General features: G+C 42.4%; 1 protein-coding gene and 1 long non-coding RNA gene across 3 annotated transcripts; one reads left to right on the forward strand and one right to left on the reverse strand.

Annotated features, from left to right (window-relative positions):
• Positions 1–6,270: 6,270 nt before the first annotated feature.
• On the reverse strand, positions 6,271–8,798 carry LOC147317330 (uncharacterized). The gene is made up of 3 exons (XR_015131670.1): positions 8,578–8,798; positions 7,053–7,164; positions 6,271–6,972 (listed from the first exon to the last, which is right to left on the reverse strand). It is a non-coding gene; the product is annotated as an uncharacterized LOC147317330 (long non-coding RNA).
• Positions 8,799–9,250: 452 nt separating this feature from the next.
• slc14a2 (solute carrier family 14 member 2) lies at positions 9,251–17,830 on the forward strand. 2 transcript variants are annotated; one of them, XM_086312898.1, is made up of 10 exons: positions 9,251–9,317; positions 13,962–14,033; positions 14,121–14,304; positions 14,875–15,059; positions 15,242–15,370; positions 16,113–16,305; positions 16,525–16,672; positions 16,830–16,964; positions 17,116–17,165; positions 17,265–17,830. In XM_086312898.1, the coding sequence occupies exons 3-10, from the start codon at positions 14,164–14,166 to the stop codon at positions 17,601–17,603; spliced, it is 1,320 nt and encodes a 439-aa protein (XP_086169024.1). In that variant the 5' UTR covers positions 9,251–9,317; positions 13,962–14,033; positions 14,121–14,163; the 3' UTR covers positions 17,604–17,830. The 2 variants fall into 2 exon arrangements, with proteins under 2 accessions (XP_086169024.1, XP_086169023.1); XM_086312897.1 differs by having other exon boundaries at positions 9,253–9,317; positions 14,870–15,059.
• The last annotated feature ends 2,151 nt before the right edge of the window (positions 17,831–19,981 follow it).

The raw sequence follows: 19,981 nt of genomic DNA on the forward strand, positions 1-19,981 counted from the left end.
CCAACTCCCAGGGAAGAACCACTCCATGATACTAGCAGAGAAAGAGGGACTTTGTGTCCTCTTCAACAACACCTGCTGCACTTACATACCAGACAATATGCACTCATCAAACATGACTGACGCCCTGAATGCCTTGAGAGAGATCCAGCAGGCCCAAAATCAGGACTAAGTAAGTGATACAAGTGACTGGTTTTCTTGGCTTTACACTGGCTCCTGGCTACAGGTGCTAAAAAGACTACTCATTGGAGTTGGAACATTTTTACTTTTATCTTGTGTCTTTGTAACATGTATCCTGCCATGTCTAAAACTCATGATTAACTGCATAATATTTTCCACTGTTGCTGCATACATAGCCGTGACAAATGATGACTCCGACCTGTTGAAACATAGTTTAATAGTTTAGTTTAATAGTTTAATTATTTATATAGCACATTTAATTACAACAGGAGCGTTGACCAAAGTGCTGTACAAGAATACAACATACATAATAAAACAACTTAGAGTATTAAAAGCAAACACCAAATATGAATTAACAAATAACAAATAACTCTCATGCTGTATTAAAAGCCAGTAAATAAAAATGCGTTTTAAGATAAGATTTAAAAAGATTGACAGTAGGAGCCTGTCTGATGTGTAGGGGTAAATTATTCCACAGCTTAGGCGCTACGACTGCAAATGCTCGATCACCTCTATGAACCAGCCTCGACCTTGGTACAGCTAAAAGCAAAAGATCACTTGATCTAAGAGATCTAAGGGGGGTATAAGTCTGCAAGAGGTCAGACAAATACCCGGGAGCCTGTCCATTCAGGGCTTTGTAAGTCAACAATAAAATTTTAAAATTAATTCTGAAGCGGACAGGGAGCCAATGAAGGGAGGCAAGTACCGGGGAAATGTGTTCACATCTTTTAGTACGTGTCAGAAGACGAGCTGCAGCATTCTGGACCAACTGCAGCCTTGCCAGGCAGGTCTGGCTGACTCCAGCATATAAGGAGTTACAATAGTCCAGCTGGGATATAATAAAAGCATGAATCGCTCGTTCAAAGTTTTTAAAAGATAAAAATGAACTCACCTTAGATAAAAGCCTCAGTTTGAAGAAAGACCGCTGTACAACTGAGCTAATTTGTTTTTCAAAGGTGAAATTGCTGTCAAGTATAACCCCCAAATTTTTGGCATGTGATTTGACAAAAGGCTCAAAACTGTGCAGGTTAAAATTAGAAGTGTTGGGATTACCGCTTGGTCCAAAAATTATCACTTCGGTTTTGTTCTCATTAAAGTTAAGGAAATTAGAGGCCATCCAGGATTTAACTTCACCGAGACACTGAAGTAAGGGTTCTAGTGAGGCAGGACTGTTTCCCTTCAATTGAAGATAGATCTGTTTATCATCGGCATATGAATGAAAACAAATGTTGTATTTTCTAAAAATTTGACCTAAAGGCAGCATATAAATGGAGAACAATATTGGCCCCAGTATAGATCCCTGGGGAACACCACAAGTAAGGGGAGCTGAGGAAGAGATAAAATCGCCAAAGCTCACAGAGAAGGTCCTGTCAGACAGGTATGACCTGAACCACTCTAATGGGGTGCCCTTTACGCCACAATGCTCCAACCGTGAAATTAAAATGCTGTGGTCAACAGTATCGAAGGCAGCGGTCAGATCTAAAAGCAGAAGCACAGCTGAGTCACCTGAGTCAGTGGCTAATAAAAGATCATTAAGAACTTTTAAAAGTGCAGTTTCTGTGCTATGAAGAGTTTTAAAACCAGACTGAAACCTCTCAAGAACATTGTGCCCATTTAGAAAAGATTGCAGCTGAACAAACACAATCTTTTCCAAAATTTTCGACAGGAAGGGGAGCTTTGAAATAGGCCTGAAGTTAGTGAGGACGGAGGAGTCAAGATTAGGTTTTTTAAGTACAGGCTGTACAACAGCATGTTTAAAACAGGCTGGCACAACACCTGAGCTAAGGCTGCTATTAAAAATAGCTAAAATGTCAGAACTGACAACCTTAAAAATCTTTTTTAGAAGATGTGTTGGAATAATGTCATTTGGACACGATGATGTCTTTGTGCCACTACATACTTCCTCCACCTGATCAAGACACACAGGCTCAAACTGATCAAAAACAGCAGAGCAGGTGAATATTTTAGACACGTCATGTGAGGGCAGGGCGATCATAGATCGAAGCTGTTTTATCTTATTGATAAAAAACTTCAAAAACCTTTCACAGGTGTCTGAGGAACTATTAATACAAGAAGCTGGGGAAATATTCAGGGCAGAGTCAATAATTGAAAAAAGAACCCGAGGATTATTGGAGCTATTCTCAATAGCATTAGAAAGAAACCTTGACTTTTCTGCTTTAACAATGTCCTGATACCTGTACAGACTGTCTCTCAACATGAGAAAGGACACCTGCAGCCCATCTTTTTTCCACTTACGTTCAGCCTTCCTGCACTCTCGTCTGGCTGAACGAGTGGCCTTATTTATCCATGGAAACATGAAGACTTTGTGTGATTAATGACGATGTGACAGAAAATGTACAAGGTGTTACATACTGATATCTCACTAAAAGTTATACTGACAACAGGAGGGAATGTCAATAGAAAATTGTACTTAGTAGTCAGTATAATCTTTTAATAATATAAATTTGCATATGGTAGTGATAGGATGTGCGATCCTTAACAGTCTGCAAAGGCTTTGTGTGCATTCCAGAGTGCTCTGGCATTCACACCCACATCCTGGGAGCATGGGAAAGGTTGTACCCTCTTTTATTGTTTTACGGTAGGATTAACGTAGCTATGTCAGTTTTAGTCTAAGTGCCTTTTTTACATATAGATGAACTGTTGGATTTTCCAGACCAGCAGGTTTAGGGAAGTCGTTTATGGGGTCACACTCTGACACACACACACACACACACACATACATATGCACCTCCACATTCCAATGTAAGGAACAAACACCCACTGATGTATAAATAAAGACCAGGGCAGTCTCAGGGCCGCGAGTCTCTGAGCCCTCACTCTCTCGTGCGAGCACTCTGGTGACTGCCCTTGCTAGCAAGAAAACCTGTGTGTTTCTCCTCTCTGATTCTCTGCTGAAGAAGTGTTTTAGAATATATCTCTTAACAAGCATTATGAGACTTGAGGTAGCTAAGCACTTTTTTTCTTTTGACTGGTGTGCCACAGCCATTTATATTCCATGACACAATATTAACGTCCACATTCCCCATGACTATGCCATGTTAAGGTATCTATAAGCCTTATATCTTACAACCCATAACCATTTAACCTGTGCTGATAACCCTGCTTGAACCAGAACATAAGTTTAAACAAGAACAGTACCTCACCTATAGAATCTCTACCAAAAAAATAAAAAACAACGAACATAACAAAAGAAATAGCGCCGTCTAAAAAAGGAACATGACAGAGCAAAAGCCCCGTGGGCAAAACCGTCTCTGGTCCGTGATGGTCCCGTGGACAGTGAACTGCTGTCCTCCTGCTGTCCCGTCGACACCCCAGGGAGCCCGCCCCCATCTTATGAAATTATTAACGATGCGCTCCCATACACATAATTTAGCTTACTAACCCCTTACTCCACCACTTCCTGAAAGTTCTCACGCACGAATTTCTCTGCCGCCTCAACGCTGTCAAAGCTCTTCTGTTGGCCTTTCCATGTTAATCGAAGTTTTGCTGGATGTGCCAGGGTGTGCTTTATCTGATGCTGCCATAGCTTCTTCATTACTGGGGAGAAAAGCTTCCTCAGCGCCGCTCGCTCCGCGGTCATATCTTCATAAAATGACAAGCGGCAGTTCTCCCACAGTATTCCTTTCTTCTGCTTAGCGGTCATGAGAACTTTTTGTCGTGCAGTGTAACGGAGAAATCTCACCAGCACGATTCGAGGTGGCTGACCAGGTCTCGGCCGTGGTCTCGTACTTCTGTGGCATCTTTCCAGCTCATATTCCTCCCCTCGTAGACCTAGGCCATCCGCGAGTATATTCATCACATAATCATTTATGAGGCAGCACGGTGGCACGGTGGTTAGCACTGTTGCCGTACAGCAAGAAGGTCCTGAGTTCAATTCCAACATCAGGCCGGGGTCTTTCTGTGTGGAGTTTGCATGTTCTCCCCGTGTTTGCGTGGGTTCCCTCCGGGTACTCCGGCTTCCTCCCACCGTCCAAAGACATGCAGCTTGTGGGGATAGGTTAATTGGATAATCCAAATTGTCACTAAATGTGAATGTGCGAATGAATGTGAGTGCGAATGGTTGTCTGTCCCTGTGTGTTGGCCCTGCGACAGACTGGCGACTTGTCCAGGGTGTACCCCGCCTCTCGCCCTATGACAGCTGGGATAGGCTCCAGCGCCCCCCGCGACCCTGAAAAGGATAAGCGAATGGATGGATGGATAATCATTTATGCTGCCACCACTTTCCAGGCCCTCTTCCAGACTGATAAGCTGAACATTCTTTCTGCGGTTTCTGTTTTCCTGGTCGTCTACTTGGGCCCAAAGTTGTTCAAGCTTTTTAGCGTTTTTGCCATTATCTTCTGTTATGCTCCTCATTTTGTCTTCCACATCTGAAATGCGGCCCTCATCTTCGGTCATCCGTATTTGGATTGCACTCATAGCGTTTTTAAATTCGCCCACGTCTGACTTGATGTGAGATACATCGGCCGCAACACTAGTTAGGATAGTTCCAAGCTTAGTCATTTCGGCAAACAGGCCGCTTATATCCATCTTTGGCCCTTCTTCTTGGCTAGCAGGGCTAACCTTGGCACTGCTAGCATTACTTTCCCCCGCCGCCACCGTGGAGATTCGGGTTTGCACGCTCTTCTTCTTAGTTCCTGTGGCCATGTCTCTCAATAAATTCGAGGACACTGATCTAGCAAGTCACCGCAGTGAGGAAATATATTATTTGGGAGCGTTTACTTCGTTTTAAAACTAATGTAGGGTCGACGGGGGTCAGAGACTCTCTATGGCGTGGCCATTCCCAAATGCTCCATCCGCAAATTTTGACACTTTAATATCTTTCGAGTTCAGTTTTAGTTTTAGTTTAGGTTTCCATTATCGAGTGACAAAGATAGATTACCATTACATTTTGAATTGGCGCCTGGGCCCTATTTCAGGAAGCCGGTTTAGAAAACTTAGAGTGAAAAACGATACTCAGGGTTGAGTAACCCCGAACTGTCCAACTCGGAATATTCGGTTTCAGAAAGGCTGATAACAATTAGTTCAATCAACGCGGAGTTGCTTTAACCCCAAGTGAAGCGCGCGCACGAGGATACATAAAGCCCTGATAAGCGGAGCACAGAGTAAGCGAGTCACCATGGAGACGGAGGGAAAGAAGGCGCGGTCAATGTATTTTACAGCGCTTGAGGCCGAAATTCTGATGGCAGCATATGCCGATAACATGCAAATTTTGCAGAAAAAAAGGTAACACAGCCTCAGCTGCAAAAGAAAGGGAGCATGCATGGCAAAACAAAGCCGACAGAGTCAATTCGTGAGTGTTAATATAAACATTGATCTAGGGATTTCCACCCATTTAACACGTTATTTTATCATATGTTATTTTATTTGTTATTTTATACATTTTATGTTGTGATGTGATGTGAGCGCAGGTGCAACCCAACAGGCCCCAAACGTTCCTGGCAGCAAGTAAAAATGAAATATAAAAATATAGTCCAAACAGGTGAGGTGTAATTGTATTATGAGCCATAGTGCTTGGTCTGTTTGTCCGATGTAAATCGATTGCAGTTAGAGGCTACATTAATTTTCTTTCTGTAAGCACTTATTGAAATTATCTGAGCACATTACAAGTACATATTTGCTTACTCTGTATGCTCAAATGTGACCCGTTATAGCCAACAGAAAAAAAGCGGAGGCCCGAAAAACAGGTGGGGGTCCTCCACCACCACCACTCACAGAGGCTGAGCAGTTGGCCCTCAGCCAAAACAGTGGGCGCCCTGTGGCCGAAGGCATCTCTGTGGGGACATCCTCTGAGTCAATAACCCCGCAAGACACAAGTGCCGACATAGTGGGTAAATTCAAAATAATACATGATGTGCGTACATCCTTTCTTCACAGTCACCTTTGCAGTGCTGCTTATTCATTTGATAAACTCTTCACCATAATGAATTTGTTTGTAGTGAAGTTATTTTCCTACTGATTTTGCCTTCCCTCAGTCTTGGTTGTCTTTGAGAGCATAATGACAATGAAGTGTAAGCTGAGTGCTATATGTTTGTTAATTGCCATTTGGTCCCTTGTAAGTTATAAGTGACCTGTATAAACCTCATATTCTATCAGTTGATGGTGGTGGTGTACTGCATCTGGTGCAGCCTCCTGTTGAGCCAGACCAACATGCAGTTGTGAGTAATACTCCACAGATTATATGAGTTTACAGTAGAACAGCAATGTTGTTTATTTCTTTACTGCAGGAAAATAATGAAGAAACATTGACAGCTGTTACAGAGGAGGAAGCAACAGAGACACTTTATGAGGTTTACATCTTTTAATACTTTGTGTACAGGAAATACAGGTGACCAATAAAGCCAGTTGAACAGAAAATCTGTTTATTCGTCTTTCAACATGTTGAGGTGATGGGTCAAAGGAAATGATTGTGACATATGGTGTCTCTGACTGCGCTTCCATCTTGTATGTCTGTGGGAGGGTCAGGATGTTCATGGTTTGGATCACTGCTGATGTTTGGTTCAGAAGGACAGTGTTCTCCTCTAATTGTGGCAATGTTGTGAAGAATCACACATGCCACAATAATGTCACATGCCCTTTCTGGGGTGACCCTGAGTCTTTGCAGGCACTGTAACCGGGCCTTAAGCATTCCGATAGTCATTTCAATTCTGGCTCTTGTCCTGCAATTAGCCAGATTATATCGCTGCTGTGGGCCCGGTTCAGGGTCAGGGTAAGGGGTAAGCAAATAGGGTAAACATGGATAACCCCTATCACCAAGCAAGTAGCCAGTGAACTCTCCTAAGACAGAAGGATACACTTCAGTTCAAATGTCCCTGTAGCAATTGGTCTTTATATATTTTAAAGTATTTTCAACTCACCATGTCCAAATTTTGTGCTCAGTGTACATTCACGGAATATTTGTGAGTCATGGACAGAGCCTGGCCACTTGGCTTCCACATTTGTGATAATGTTGGCAGCATCACATATGATCTTCACAGTGCAGAGAACACAAATTAGCATCCATTACTATAATGAAATAATTTGTTAGTTTGAAATGCTACAGGGAACTATGTACCTGTACATTAATGCTGTGGAAAGACTTCCTGTTCACATAGTCTCCTTCATTTACTGAAGGAGCAATGATTGGAATGTGAGTGCCATCTATACAGCCAATCACGCCTGGGAACCGTGAAAATAAATGTAAAATTTATGTAGTAGTCCAAGCATCACCACATCATAAATTAAGTTTTGGTCATCCTGATACCTGCAATTTTGTGGCATCCCTCTTTGATAAATCTTGTGGGTCTATGACCGGGGAACACCACAAACGAGTGCAGGAGACGTTTCAGTGCAACTGTAACATTCCTGACTGCCCGACAGACGGTAGCCTTGGAAACGTGCTCAGCGTCACCAATATTGTACAGAAAGCTCCCGTTTGCAAAGAAACGGAGTGCGGTACAAAGAATATGTAATGGACTGAGCGCATGTCCGCGATGTGTCACATGCACAATATATGGCCTGAGGATGTTATCCAAATAACTTATTGATTGTGCTGAGAAACGGTAACGTTCGCACAGGAAATCATCAGGTAATGATAAAATGTCCATACGCGCTCTGATCACTCTCTCCCGGCGGAGAGCTCTGCGGAGTATTTGGGCTTCAAGATCTACTGGCTCTTCAAGGAAGGAGCACGCCATGTCTGACACTTCCTACTGTCAGGTTTCCGACAAAGAGGCGGGGACAGTCAGGGTTAGTTGTAGTAAACCTGTTAGGGGGCAGGTTAGCTTCACGGAGTGTGTCGTCATAGTGACTCACTCAGGCTTCAGCTGAACTCGCTTTGTGAAACCGAAAAACCAGAGTTTTCGTTAACTCAGGGTATACTTAGTCAGACTTGGCACTAAACCGGCTTCCTGAAACAGGGCCCTGGTCCCTAAGTTGCGCGTTTTTTTCCCTATACATAAACACGTGTACCACAAGTCGACTGTCCTGTAAATCTGAAATCATGCTGACCTGCTTGTCACAGCCCACTGAAGCCGTTACAGTACATGCAATAACAGGTCCTGAAACGACAGATGAGATACTGATGGAGAACAGGGTGATCTGTCTACTGCTGACACAGATTCCTGTAATGTCACCTTACTCATTCAATATGAACATTTAGTCTGAGTAAACTCAATGAGCTCAGAGCTGGAAAAACATTGAGCTACTTTAACATGGTGGGAAATAGTAGAAGCAGCTGTGGGTGGACTGGCCAGAGTTTCAGGTTTTTTTGTTGTTGTTGTTGTTTTTGGCATTAGATTAGAAGATTAGCCTATATCAGAAAAAAGTACCAAACGAGCATTTGAATAACCATTCCTGGAAAGTTCTAGTGTGTTCTGTTTTGACCAAAATATTTTACCAAACCTGTTTGTTGTTCATTCATGCCCTCATCATCAAACTCGTCTTTCATCTCCAGCAATGCGTAAAACTCTGCGGCGGCAATCAGGGCTGCTAATCATCTCTGCAATTACATCATAATTGTGTTTAATGACAAAATAAATGCTGAAGGAACAAACAAACAAACCGATCTTCAGTTCCATCATTCATCTTTAAGTGTATGTGTGTCAGCTGGTTGTAGTAATGCTACTTGGATACGCAGTGACGGCGCTAAAGTGTAGCAGATTAAACTTAATCAATTCAAGCACAGTGGGAGTCGTGCTGTGCTTATCCTTAAATTACTTTACATTACAAACTCTTGTTTTTTAACTTAACTTTTAACAGAATGATCTCTTATGTGTGTTATGGCCCATTGCCAGTCATTCAGGAAGGTGGAGTACTGTGACTTAAAACAGTTTTGTTTTTTTATTGTGGAAATGTTACAGAGTTTTTCTTCCTTTGGAATTGAGGACTGTTTTTAAGCATGTCCAGGAAGATATGAGTGAGGCGGTGACTATCACTGCTGAATTCCAATGATTCCTGCAGAGGATGCACGTGAGATGAAGAGGTGGATGTGAGGGAGAGATGAGGTGGAGTTTTCTTTAGAGCCTGTAACTACAGTATAAAAGCCTTCAGCTGAAGGATCTCTAGAGCAGCTCTAGAGAAGCTGGGAGCCGTCTCTGCCTCTGCCTTTTCTGGGACAAATGCCTGGACCGAACTGCACAAAGGTAGGGCACTGGTGTTTAGCAAAGCCTCTGGAAGTCCAGCAGGGCAGTTAATGATTTTTCTTTATGAGATTAACAAATATCTGTGGAAGATTAGAGGTCTAGTGTTAGCCCAGTCCATTTCATTAATTATAAGACAAAATTGATCACAAACTCTTGAACAGAATGTGAAATATATAATGTAAAGGCACTTTTATTGCCAAAAGAACAACGAATCATGTGGTAAAAAGTAACAAAATGTCACGGCTGCTGAGGCGAGCCGTGTGGTGTTGGAGGAAAGGAGAACCCAAAATGCAGGTGATGACTGATGATTCGAGTGATGTTTATTTACAGGGTGGTGTAGTGGCAAAGAGGCAGTGAGGGATGACAAGGAACTAAACAAACCTAAACTGGAAAAAACTAAATAAACCTGAGAACACACGAAACAGGGAGTGAGGCAGACGCGGAACAGGACACCGTGGAACACAGACGAACCGGCAACAGGCAGGAGAACACACAGGGCTTAAATACACACAGCAGTAATCAGGGGATGAGAGACAGGAGGACAACACACCTGGAAGAAGTCAGAGGTGACGGGACAGGGGAAGCGTAAACTGAACACACTCACACGAGACAGGGACCTTCAGAATAAAACAGGAAACTCAGACACAGAACCAGACACTGAACTAACTAAACAGACAGAGTGACACCATAAACAGAACACAGAAGTGAGACCAGGGTAAGCACAGAACAGAAACCTAACAAACTGTAAATCATAACAGAATACATACTCAGGATAAACAAAAGCATAAAGAAACACAAAACACTGAGTCGTCAGACTCAGGACCATGACAGTCAGCAGGAGGCTGGACGGGCTCCTCGGGTCCCCTGGCAGGAACAGATCAGAACCAGCAGGCACACGGGCCTCTGGCAAACACATAGCAGACTGCAGCTGCGCGGAGCATTGACTCTGCTCAGGCAGCGACAGCCGGGTGCAGTCCTCAGCTGGCTTCTTAAGTTCCAGGGGTCCAGAGTCAGCTGGGGGCTGAAACCCAGCCTCTGGGGAGGCCCTGGAGTGCATCACAGTCTCAGATCTGGCCAGTAGTGGTGTGTGATACTGCATATTTTGGTATCGATCTGATACCAAGTAAATTCGGGCCAGTATTGCCGATACCAATACCGATACTTTTCAATAAATAAAGTGGATGCCTCATTGAATTGCTAAATTGCAATTAATTTTCATGCCTTTAAGTGTTTTTTGTGATTTTTCCTTTTGTATTATTAATTACTTAAAACCCAGGACATAATTAGGAGAAATAATTTATTTATAATTAAATAAAAAATGCTTTATTATTGTGGCGGGCCGTGGTCTGTGATGCTGCTGCAGATGAGATGGACTCACCTTCACTGCATCTACAATCATGCCTCACCGGCTTAAAACCTGTGCGCTGCTTGTGCTGTTGTTGTTTTTGGTGTTGATGTGTACGGCTGCCAGCGGGAGAGCTGCAGCCATTGAATGTACTGTTACAGCAACCGTGTGATTATTGTAAGAATAAATGATGCGGCGAAGCATGAAAATGCCATGGGGTCTGCCGTGGTGGCGCTCTTTTTTTTTTTTCCCCTCTTTTTTGTTAATCTTAAGTGCAGGCAAACCAGTAAACAAATTAAAACAAATACTGTTGATAAACTATAATACAAAAATTACAATTAAAATTCTCAACAACAAAAACAATTGGTAAAAATATATTTAATATGTAAACTTAATAACCCCCAAAGTGTCTAAGTCACGTGACGTGTCAGCGCAACACCGAAACATAAGGGGGGGGGAGGGGAGGGGAAGCAAAGTGTGCCTGCTCTCCGCTGACACAGGAGCGGCGAGTCCAGCGACCTGGCTGTTTCGTTTTTGCCGAAAGCACAGCATAGCAAACAAGCAGAACTCCAAGTAAAGAATCGATCTAACCAGGCTAGTATCGATCCGATACCGATCCCGACTTGGGATCGATACTATCGATCTTCTGCCAACTGAGCTACAGACTGGGCTATGGACTGTAGCATAGTCTGTAGTAAGTCTGGCTGTGACTGTAACTGAGCTATGGGTAGTGAGGCTGAATGTGGTGGAGGTGGCGACTGGGCTTCAGGCCGGGCGGCTAACAGAGCTTCAGGCCGGGCGGCTAACAGAATAAACACAGCCCCAGAATTAACAGTCCCAAAGTCTGGTGAAACAGAAAGAGTGTCTTTCTCACTCACCACAGCCGGCAGTTATGAGGTCCCACCATCCGGCTGTGGGGTGAGGCGCCTATGACTAGGGATGGGTATCGTTTAGGTTTTATCTGATACCAGTACCAAACCGGTACTTTTGAAACGGTGCTCGAACCGGTGCTTAAAGAATGGAGAACACAAAATTGGTCCAAAAACCTCTTATGTTTAGCTGTTTTTTGTAAAAAGATAACAATGTTAGCCTTTTCCACAGCTATAGGGGATTTATGGCATCACTCTTGGCTGGAAGCAGTGCGTCAACCATGGAAAAAAAAAAAAAAAAAAAAAAAACTTTATCCAAAAACCTCTCATGTTTAGCCGTTTCCCTCTTTTTCTTTGGCCATCTTAGCCTTTTTGGCCAGGGTGAAGGGAGTACCTGCCATCAAACAAGAAGTCAGCAGCATGTAACTACGACTGTTTGCTAGTTCACCTTACATGCATTAATGTAATAACGTGGTTAGCCTACTCAACGTAAATTACACACGAACAACATTAAGCTACTCACGCAGAGAAGAACGGCTGCTGCTGCATCATCATCGGTCATCATTTGTGCTAGACTGGCAGGGCTAGGGGCCAGGACTCTACTCTTCGGGTTTTTGGGGGATGTTGCTAACTCCAGGTCAGATAACAGGCAACCCACGCGCAGTAGACGTGCGCAGTGTGAGGTCTCGCAGCAAGTTATCAAATACGGCGCATTTCTCGGCTTTTAACAAAATGCTATATGTCGCCAGGTGTTTCATCAGATTCGAGGAGTTACCTCCTTTGCACAGTATCACCTTAAAGCACTTATTGCAGGCTGCTGAGTTTGAATCTTTTGCTGTGAAGTACAGCCAGACTTTGACCACTTTGTCTTGGGCATTTTTAATCTTTAGCTCTGCTCTAAAAGAACGTAGGTACCTGGGCCCGCCTACTACGCTCACGAAGGTAAAATGATTGGCTGGAATCCAAACTGTATGACATCTCAGGAAAAAAAAAAAAGCACTGAAATGTGCGCTGCTTTTCGGTCTGGTTACTACCATTTGTGTCAGAACCGGTACCCATCCCTACCTACGACGCGAACGTTGCTTCCTCCTCGGAGATCGCTCCAACGGGCCAGGTAACTCCAAATCATCCTACCGTTGTTAATAACAGCTACACACATACTCTGACGGGCAAAATGAAGTGGCAAACCATTCTGGCTGTATGCATATGAGCTACAAGCATACTCTGATGGGCAAAGTTAAGTGGCAACCCATCATACCTACTTAAATTGGTGCTAGGATTACTCTGTGACAGCAGAAATGTGCGTAAACTACTTACGGTAGGACGTTTTGCCAAAGTAGGATGGTTTGTCAGAACAGGTGTTCTTACTGTCACGGCTGCTGAGGCGGGCTGTGTGGTGTTGGAGGAAAGGAGAACCCAAAATGCAGGCAATGACTGATGATTCGAGTGATGTTTATTTACAGGGTGGTGTAGTGGCAAAGAGGCAGTGAGGGATGACAAGGGACTAAACAAACCTAAACTGGAAAAAACTAAATAAACCTGAGAACACACGAAACAGGGAGAGAGGCAGACGCGGACCAGGACACCGTGGAACACAGACGAACCGGCAACAGGCAGGAGAACACACAGGGCTTAAATACACACAGCAGTAATCAGGGGATGAGAGACAGGAGGGCAACACACCTGGAAGAAGTCAGAGGTGACGGGACAGGGGAAGCGTAAACTGAACACACTCACACGAGACAGGGACCTTCAGAATAAAACAGGAAACTCAGACACAGAACCAGACAAGACACTGAACTAACTAAACAGACAGATTCACAAACAGACAGTGTGACGCCATAAACAGACAGAACACAGAAGTGGGACCAGGGTAAGCAAAGAACAGAAACCTAACAAACTGTAAATCATAACAGAATACATACTCAGGATAAACAAAAGCATAAAGAAACACAAAACACTGAGTCGTCAGACTCAGGACCTTGACACAAAAGTAAAGACACTGCAAAAAAAAGTATTGTAATCCCCTCCAGTAACACTCAAGTTTAAATACAAATTTAAAATAAAGGGTTAAAAGGGCTGCATTTAATCGAGCATGTAAGGAAAGAAGGCATTGATATATATTAAAATTTCCTAAGATATGAGATTGCATTTTTCTTTTTTTACATGTTTTGATAGAACAAAGGTACAGACACAGTAATTAATCATTTATTGTCCCTCAGGGGATATTTCAAAGGCCACACTTAATAATGATGTAGAATGACTTTGAAGCACAGAAACGTGACCGCCACCAATACAACAGTAATCATACTGAAAAACAAAACACATTCACGAGTGGTCAGTATGTATACCTATGGTGTACCTTGTTATATATAAATGGAGGAAGAGTGTGTTTGCTCCTGAGTAACAGCTACATCTCTGCACTGTCAGGAAGTTCAGAAGATTACCAGCAGCTCCAGTTCTGATGTGCTGTCCTCCAGTGTTTCTGCCACCACCTTCACTGTTAGTCAATATTCATATTTCACCTCAACTTATCATGACTCAAACTGTAATTCTGAAATTAATTACTGAACATGCTGCTGACTGCAGGAGCTCCAGCCCCTGATGGCACACCCTTACTTACCATCTCAGAATGGGAACTCCCAGGAGGACAGGCAAGAGGACCGAGTGCAACCTGCAGGAGCAACAGCCCTGCAGAAAGCCAGGGCCCGTTTCCTCAAAGGAGTGTCCTACTTCTCTGGAGACATGGAGGTGTTTGGAAAATGGATGGAAAGTAGGTTAACATCAGCAGCTTACTTCAAATTTAAAGTTTGGAACTAAATAGAAAGTAGTTTTGCCAGCAGTGCAGGTGGTATAACAATCTGGGACATAAGATAGTTGTGTTAAGTAAAAAAAAATTTGGTCATGCTATTTTGTAGAAAACTTTCTCACTGCTAATGCCGCCTTTTCATAGGAGCGTGCATGAGTCAGTTAATCAGCGTGTGGGTGTTGAAACTGGTAGGATTACCCAGTTAGCTTCTAAAATAGTGAAAAATACCAACTGGCATAACTGAAGTACTTAAATCAGAAAACATCAATAAAGCACTACCATGAAATTCCATGTATGACAGTATTCCCCAGCAGTGGCAAAAATCATGACGGGAACTTGAAAATGTGCCCTTGAGACAAGCAGCACTATCGAGTTTAATGTGTAACTACAGACAATGTGTAACTATTTCCCTCCATACATGTGAGAGTTTGCATAGAAGAAGATGATTATGTTAGTAACCCTTTCACAGCCTTTGAAAATGTGAAGTGTTTGCTGGCAGTCAAATATCTCTCACTGTCGCATCTTTCAGAGCAGTTCTTCCTGCTGCGGCTGCTGGATTGGGTCTTGCGCGGCGCGGCCCAGGTGATGTTTGTCAACAACCCCCTGAGTGGCCTTGTCATTTTTGCCGGCCTCATCCTGCAGAACTACTGGTGGGCCCTAAATGGCTTTGTGGGCACGCTCTTTGCAACCATTTCCGCTCTCCTATTGCAACAGAACAGGTGTGAGCACTCAGGTGTTTTTTTCCCCCCCTAACTGATGCTATCTTTAAATACTGTCAGTCTTAATGCCAGAAGGCGGGCCGAGAAGTCATTCTTGATGATTATCTGCTTGGCAGTAAAAGAAAATTTATCATTTGGCTTGAGCTAGAAAAAAAAAATTGATTCAAAAAACTTTCCTTCAGGGGTGCAATAGCTGCAGGGCTGTACGGCTACAACGGGATACTGGTGGGTCTGCTGATGGCCGTGTTCTCTAACGCAGGAAACTGGTACTGGTGGCTTCTTCTGCCGAACATCTTTATGTCCATGATGTGGTAAGACCGAGAAATGGTGAAACTGTGCACTAGGTTTGCATCATAAAAAGTGAAAGGTAGATAAAGAAAAGTAGATAAGCCAGTCACGAATCATGAATGCCATCAGTTGTCATTTTCTGTGTCATAATAGGTTACGTATTGTTCTGAGACATTGTAATAAAAGCAAACAAATGAATGAATAAATAAATAATACAAATTATTTGCTGTAGTTAAGTAGACAAAAGAGACCATATCAGTCATATACAGATCTGTCATCTCTGTTCCTAAAAGCTGGAAATGTGTAAAAAGAATGATTGATCTACATCGATGAGTCATAACAATAAAACTACAGGATGTCTGGGTGCCTCCTGTAGTATTTAGCACTGGGATATTAAGAGCACTCCCTGGTATTATGGATCGGGCTTGTTCCAGGGCATCACGTTTGATCAAAGTGCAAAATCTTTGTCAAACTCTTCAAAGCATTCCTGAGTAGTTTCTATAATGCAGTGGGGTGCATTGTTCTGCAGTGAGAGGGTGTTCCTGTCAGGGTGTGCTCCATCTACAACAATATTTTGGTGGGCGGTATGAAGGCCAGGACCCAAGGTTTTTCCAGAAGAACAATACAGGTGTTATTTACGCTGCCTTTCCGTGATTTTAACATTAGCGCAGACTGGTGTGATTGAACATAGATGTACTTGGGTTATTTTGTAAATGTGAGTTAAATGTGGAGCAGATTTCTGATGTGATGCCTTTTCATGTCCAGCCCCATTGTGTCCAGCGCCCTGGCATCTATCAACAGTCGTTGGGATCTTCCTGTTTTCACCCTGCCCTTTAACATCCTGGTGTGTCTCCACATGGTCGCCACCGGCCACTACAACAACTACTTCCCTCAAGTCCTCATTCAGCCACGCTCGGAGCTGCCCAACATCACGTGGGCTGAGCTTGACGTAGCAAAGGTAGCTGAAAGGAAATGATAACATGCAGATTTCGCAGCCTTTTTAACTTCAGAAGTCATGGTCTTGTAGCCGAGGTTTTAGGACATGCTTTCAGCTAACAAGTTAAAATAATGTGGACCTATGTTGTTAACTATATATGCAACTTTAAGTTGTTCACAAGTTAAATACAGCTGCACATCCAATAAAGCGGGCTTTACATTTCTGCCTGTACACTTTCAGCTCTTCATGTCAGTGCCAGTAGGAATAGGCCAGGTCTATGGCTGTGACAACCCTTGGACTGGAGGCATCTTCATCATCTCCCTCTTTATCTCCTCCCCCATCACCTGTGCTCATGCTGTCCTGGGATCTGCAGTGGGAATGGTTTCAGGTGAGAGGATGTCACAGTGTCTAACCAGGCATCCGATATTGTAAAAAAAAGGACATGCCATGTAAAACTTGTTCTGATCAGGAGGGTTTTAATTTACTAAGATAAACCAATCTTTGGGTGAACTCTTCTCTGGTAACAGTAACGAAATATTTTGCAGGTCTGGCCCTGGCGGCTCCGTTTGGAGACATTTACTTTGGCCTCTGGGGGTACAACTGTGTGTTAGCCTGCATTGCTATTGGAGGAATGTTTTATGCTCTCACCTGGCAAGTGCATCTGCTTGCTATCACATGTGGTGAGTAAAAAAAATTACAAAAATGCATTCTCTTATCTGCAAAATAAGGCCAAATGACAAGCAACCATGTGCAACCTTACCAAACAAAGGCAGTTATTTGTAATCACACTTTATCATTTACATCAAACAATTTTTCCCTCCTCCTCTGCAGCTTTTTTCTGTGCATACCTTGGCTCAGCCATCGCCAACATCATGTCCAGGGTAAGTACATTTTATTCTCACTCCTATTTTTATAAAAACTGTTAAAAAAACATTAAAATATGTTTCACAACTGTTTTTTTTTTTTTTTTAAATCCACAGTTTGGTCTTCCAGCCTGCACCTGGCCTTTCTGCCTGTCTGCCCTGACTTTCCTTCTCTTAACCACGGGGACCGAAAGAATCTTTAAGCTGCCACTGGCCAAAGTGACGTACCCTGAGAAAAACCTGAGATTCTTCTGGAAGCTGAAGAAGCAGGAAAAGATGGAAAAGGCTGAAAAAGAGAGGAAAGAGAGAGAGGAGCAGCAGAGAGCTGTTGAGGAAGAAGTGATAATAAACGAGAAAGAGCAACTTAAGATAGAGCTAGAAAGAATGGAGCAAGGGAAAACAGAAAATGAGGCTCAAGAGGTTAAAAATGACTTGACGGAAGTTGAAGTACCTTAGACAGCCGAGGGACCTGGAGATGAAAGAAACACGGAAAATGATTTGATCGAGGTCACGCTCACTGATTATCTTTAAAGCTAGATTTATGTATGAGTAATGTATGAGTAAATGTGCGGTAAATTTCATTCAGAGATAATGTATGTTTCAATATTCTGGTGGTTCTTTGCAATGTTTATACAAATATGTGTGGTTTTATATATTTAAAAGACCTTTTTTTAAACTAAAAACCTGGTGTGTGTGTGTGTGTGTGTGTGTGTTTCATTCAGTGCTTAATAAAAACAGAAAAAAACGCCCTAAAGTCACATCAAATATACTCAGGTTTTGCATCGGTCAATCCCCAACTGGCTAAATACATTGGTCAAGTAACGAAGCTGTTAAAAAGAAGGACTTCTTAGTTATTTTTCTCCTTTTTTAATATAATGTAAAGAAGTTCACCCACCTTCATTTCAAGCTGTTAAGACTACAATGATCTAGATGACTGAAAATCTATGCAGACATAAAAAAGCTGTTTTTCATACAACAGTTGTTGGAGTTCAGCTTTTTAGAGTAGTGTGTTTGATCAGTTTGAACTGTACTCCAGCGTTTCGTGATAAGAACTACTCTCTTATCACAAAGCACTTCCTCTGCTCTCTTAAAGTTTAATGGAGTTATCTAGGTTTAAGTTAAATATCCACATTAATGTTAGTTTCAGAGCAAGTAAAGGCTACGCTGATCTCCAGGGTTCACGGCAGATTTGTGGATTTGCTGTTATCTCGTGTCTGCTTATGTAATTGGGTTACATAATGAGCTTTAAGCATTCCAGAGCTTAATGAAGCTTGCAGTTCCTGTGTTGGACTGTTGTACTTGGACAGTAAAATCTCCATTGATCTGAGGACGCAGCATGTTGCACTTACACGTGATTTAAATGACAGAGGTACTGGTGCAACTGGTTATAACCCTGGTAAAATGTCTGTTAATGCAAATCTGTTAATGCAGAACCCATGTAGGATTGCTGGTTGGGCCAGTCAAAGCAATAAATAAGTAAATTATTAATTTCCTGACACTATTAAGACTAGACTAATTGAAGGTGGTTTATTAATGTCCTTATGAGGGGAAAAAGGGGGAGGGGAAAAGTCAGCTGCAAAATATAACAGAAAAAGGTGGACTGATCCATGGTGGTAAATAACTTCCTCATTGGAAGTTATTTACCACCATGGATCACTTTTACGACACTTTTTATGAGTAAGGTCGCAAAATTTAAGTAGTATTTCAAACTACAGTCAAGGTAAAGAGAAGTATGCCTTCAGTTATTTCTAAAGTTTTACATATCAGAATATGAGAAAAATAACCTGGTCCTTGGCAAGTCTTAAGCTTCAGCTGTCAGACAAATGACCTTGCATTTGACTCTGGAATACTTAGGAAGAGGAGCTCATGGTCAACTCCAAGGTGACCATGTCCAAGGTCTCCAGATCCATGCTTGATAGTTGCAGATATGGTGCGTTTCGTCTTCACCAAACACGGTCTCATCTGTCCAAAGGACATGGTTCTGTGATGATGAGATTTCTTTTTAGAGAGAAAATGCATTCTCATGGCAACCCTTCCAAAACAGCCTTTTTCTAAAAGAATAAACTGTCTGCTACTTAACCTTCTTAATTCCTATGGAAGTAGTAAGGCTATACCACTCCTGTGTTTACACTTGCTTGAGATTGTATTTACCTAATTACATTTTTTTTTAATTTAATTGTACTTTTGTAGTATTATTTTTGTTTTGATAGCAAAACCCTGCAATTTATTGAGGGTGTACTTTCGTTTAACCTGAGATTATGTAACTTTAACCTTTCTAGAAGCTTCTGGTGCGTTCTTCCTCGAGCCAAGAATGTGAGATCAAAAATAAAGATAGTTCTTAAAAAAACATCAGATAGCTGTAGGCATGTATGCCTACTCGGATCCTTTCAGCAGTCGGTCCAGAACACTGATAACAAAAGTGCCAAGTCCCTTATCTCAAATTCAGTGGAGCCAAATATGAGACGAACAAAACCATCTCAGGAAGATTTGACTGGATTGTTTTCTGTTAAATATTTGTGATTTCAAAGTAATGTTTTACATCATGGCGTGATCGCACTGTCACTTTAAAAAAAATCTTGTGCAGTCTCAATCGGCGTAGTATTTTAACAGTTGTTTGTTTGTCATTTTTTTCTTCGCTTTTGTCTAAAGATTTTGCAAAAGTAACTACTACTGGAATGAGTTACTCTACATAAAGTGAAACTATCTAGAGGTGACTGAGCGTGTTTGTGATGCGGGTTTTGAAAAACAGCCCTCGTGACTTTGTAATTACATAATTTTATCTGATGTGGAACATGATTACTGTGATCTGAAATGACTGCTCTTGCTCATCTGAT

The sequence above is a fragment of the Aulonocara sp. 'chitande type north' Nkhata Bay genome, linkage group LG12, assembly GCF_057382095.1.
Source record: "Aulonocara sp. 'chitande type north' Nkhata Bay isolate Kocher_YH1m ecotype deep benthic linkage group LG12, A_spYH_male_GT1.1, whole genome shotgun sequence".
Classification (NCBI taxonomy): domain Eukaryota; kingdom Metazoa; phylum Chordata; class Actinopteri; order Cichliformes; family Cichlidae; genus Aulonocara; species Aulonocara sp. 'chitande type north' Nkhata Bay.

Excerpts from the sequence above, each read along its gene's own strand:
- slc14a2 (XM_086312897.1), top strand. The coding sequence starts at position 9,294 with ATGCCTGGACCGAACTGCACAAAG. Across the intron at positions 14,034-14,120 it reads TTTCTGCCACCACCTTCACT|GAGCTCCAGCCCCTGATGGC; the intron begins GTTAGTCAATAT and ends TGCTGACTGCAG. Across the intron at positions 14,305-14,869 it reads GTTTGGAAAATGGATGGAAA|AGCAGTTCTTCCTGCTGCGG; the intron begins GTAGGTTAACAT and ends CGCATCTTTCAG.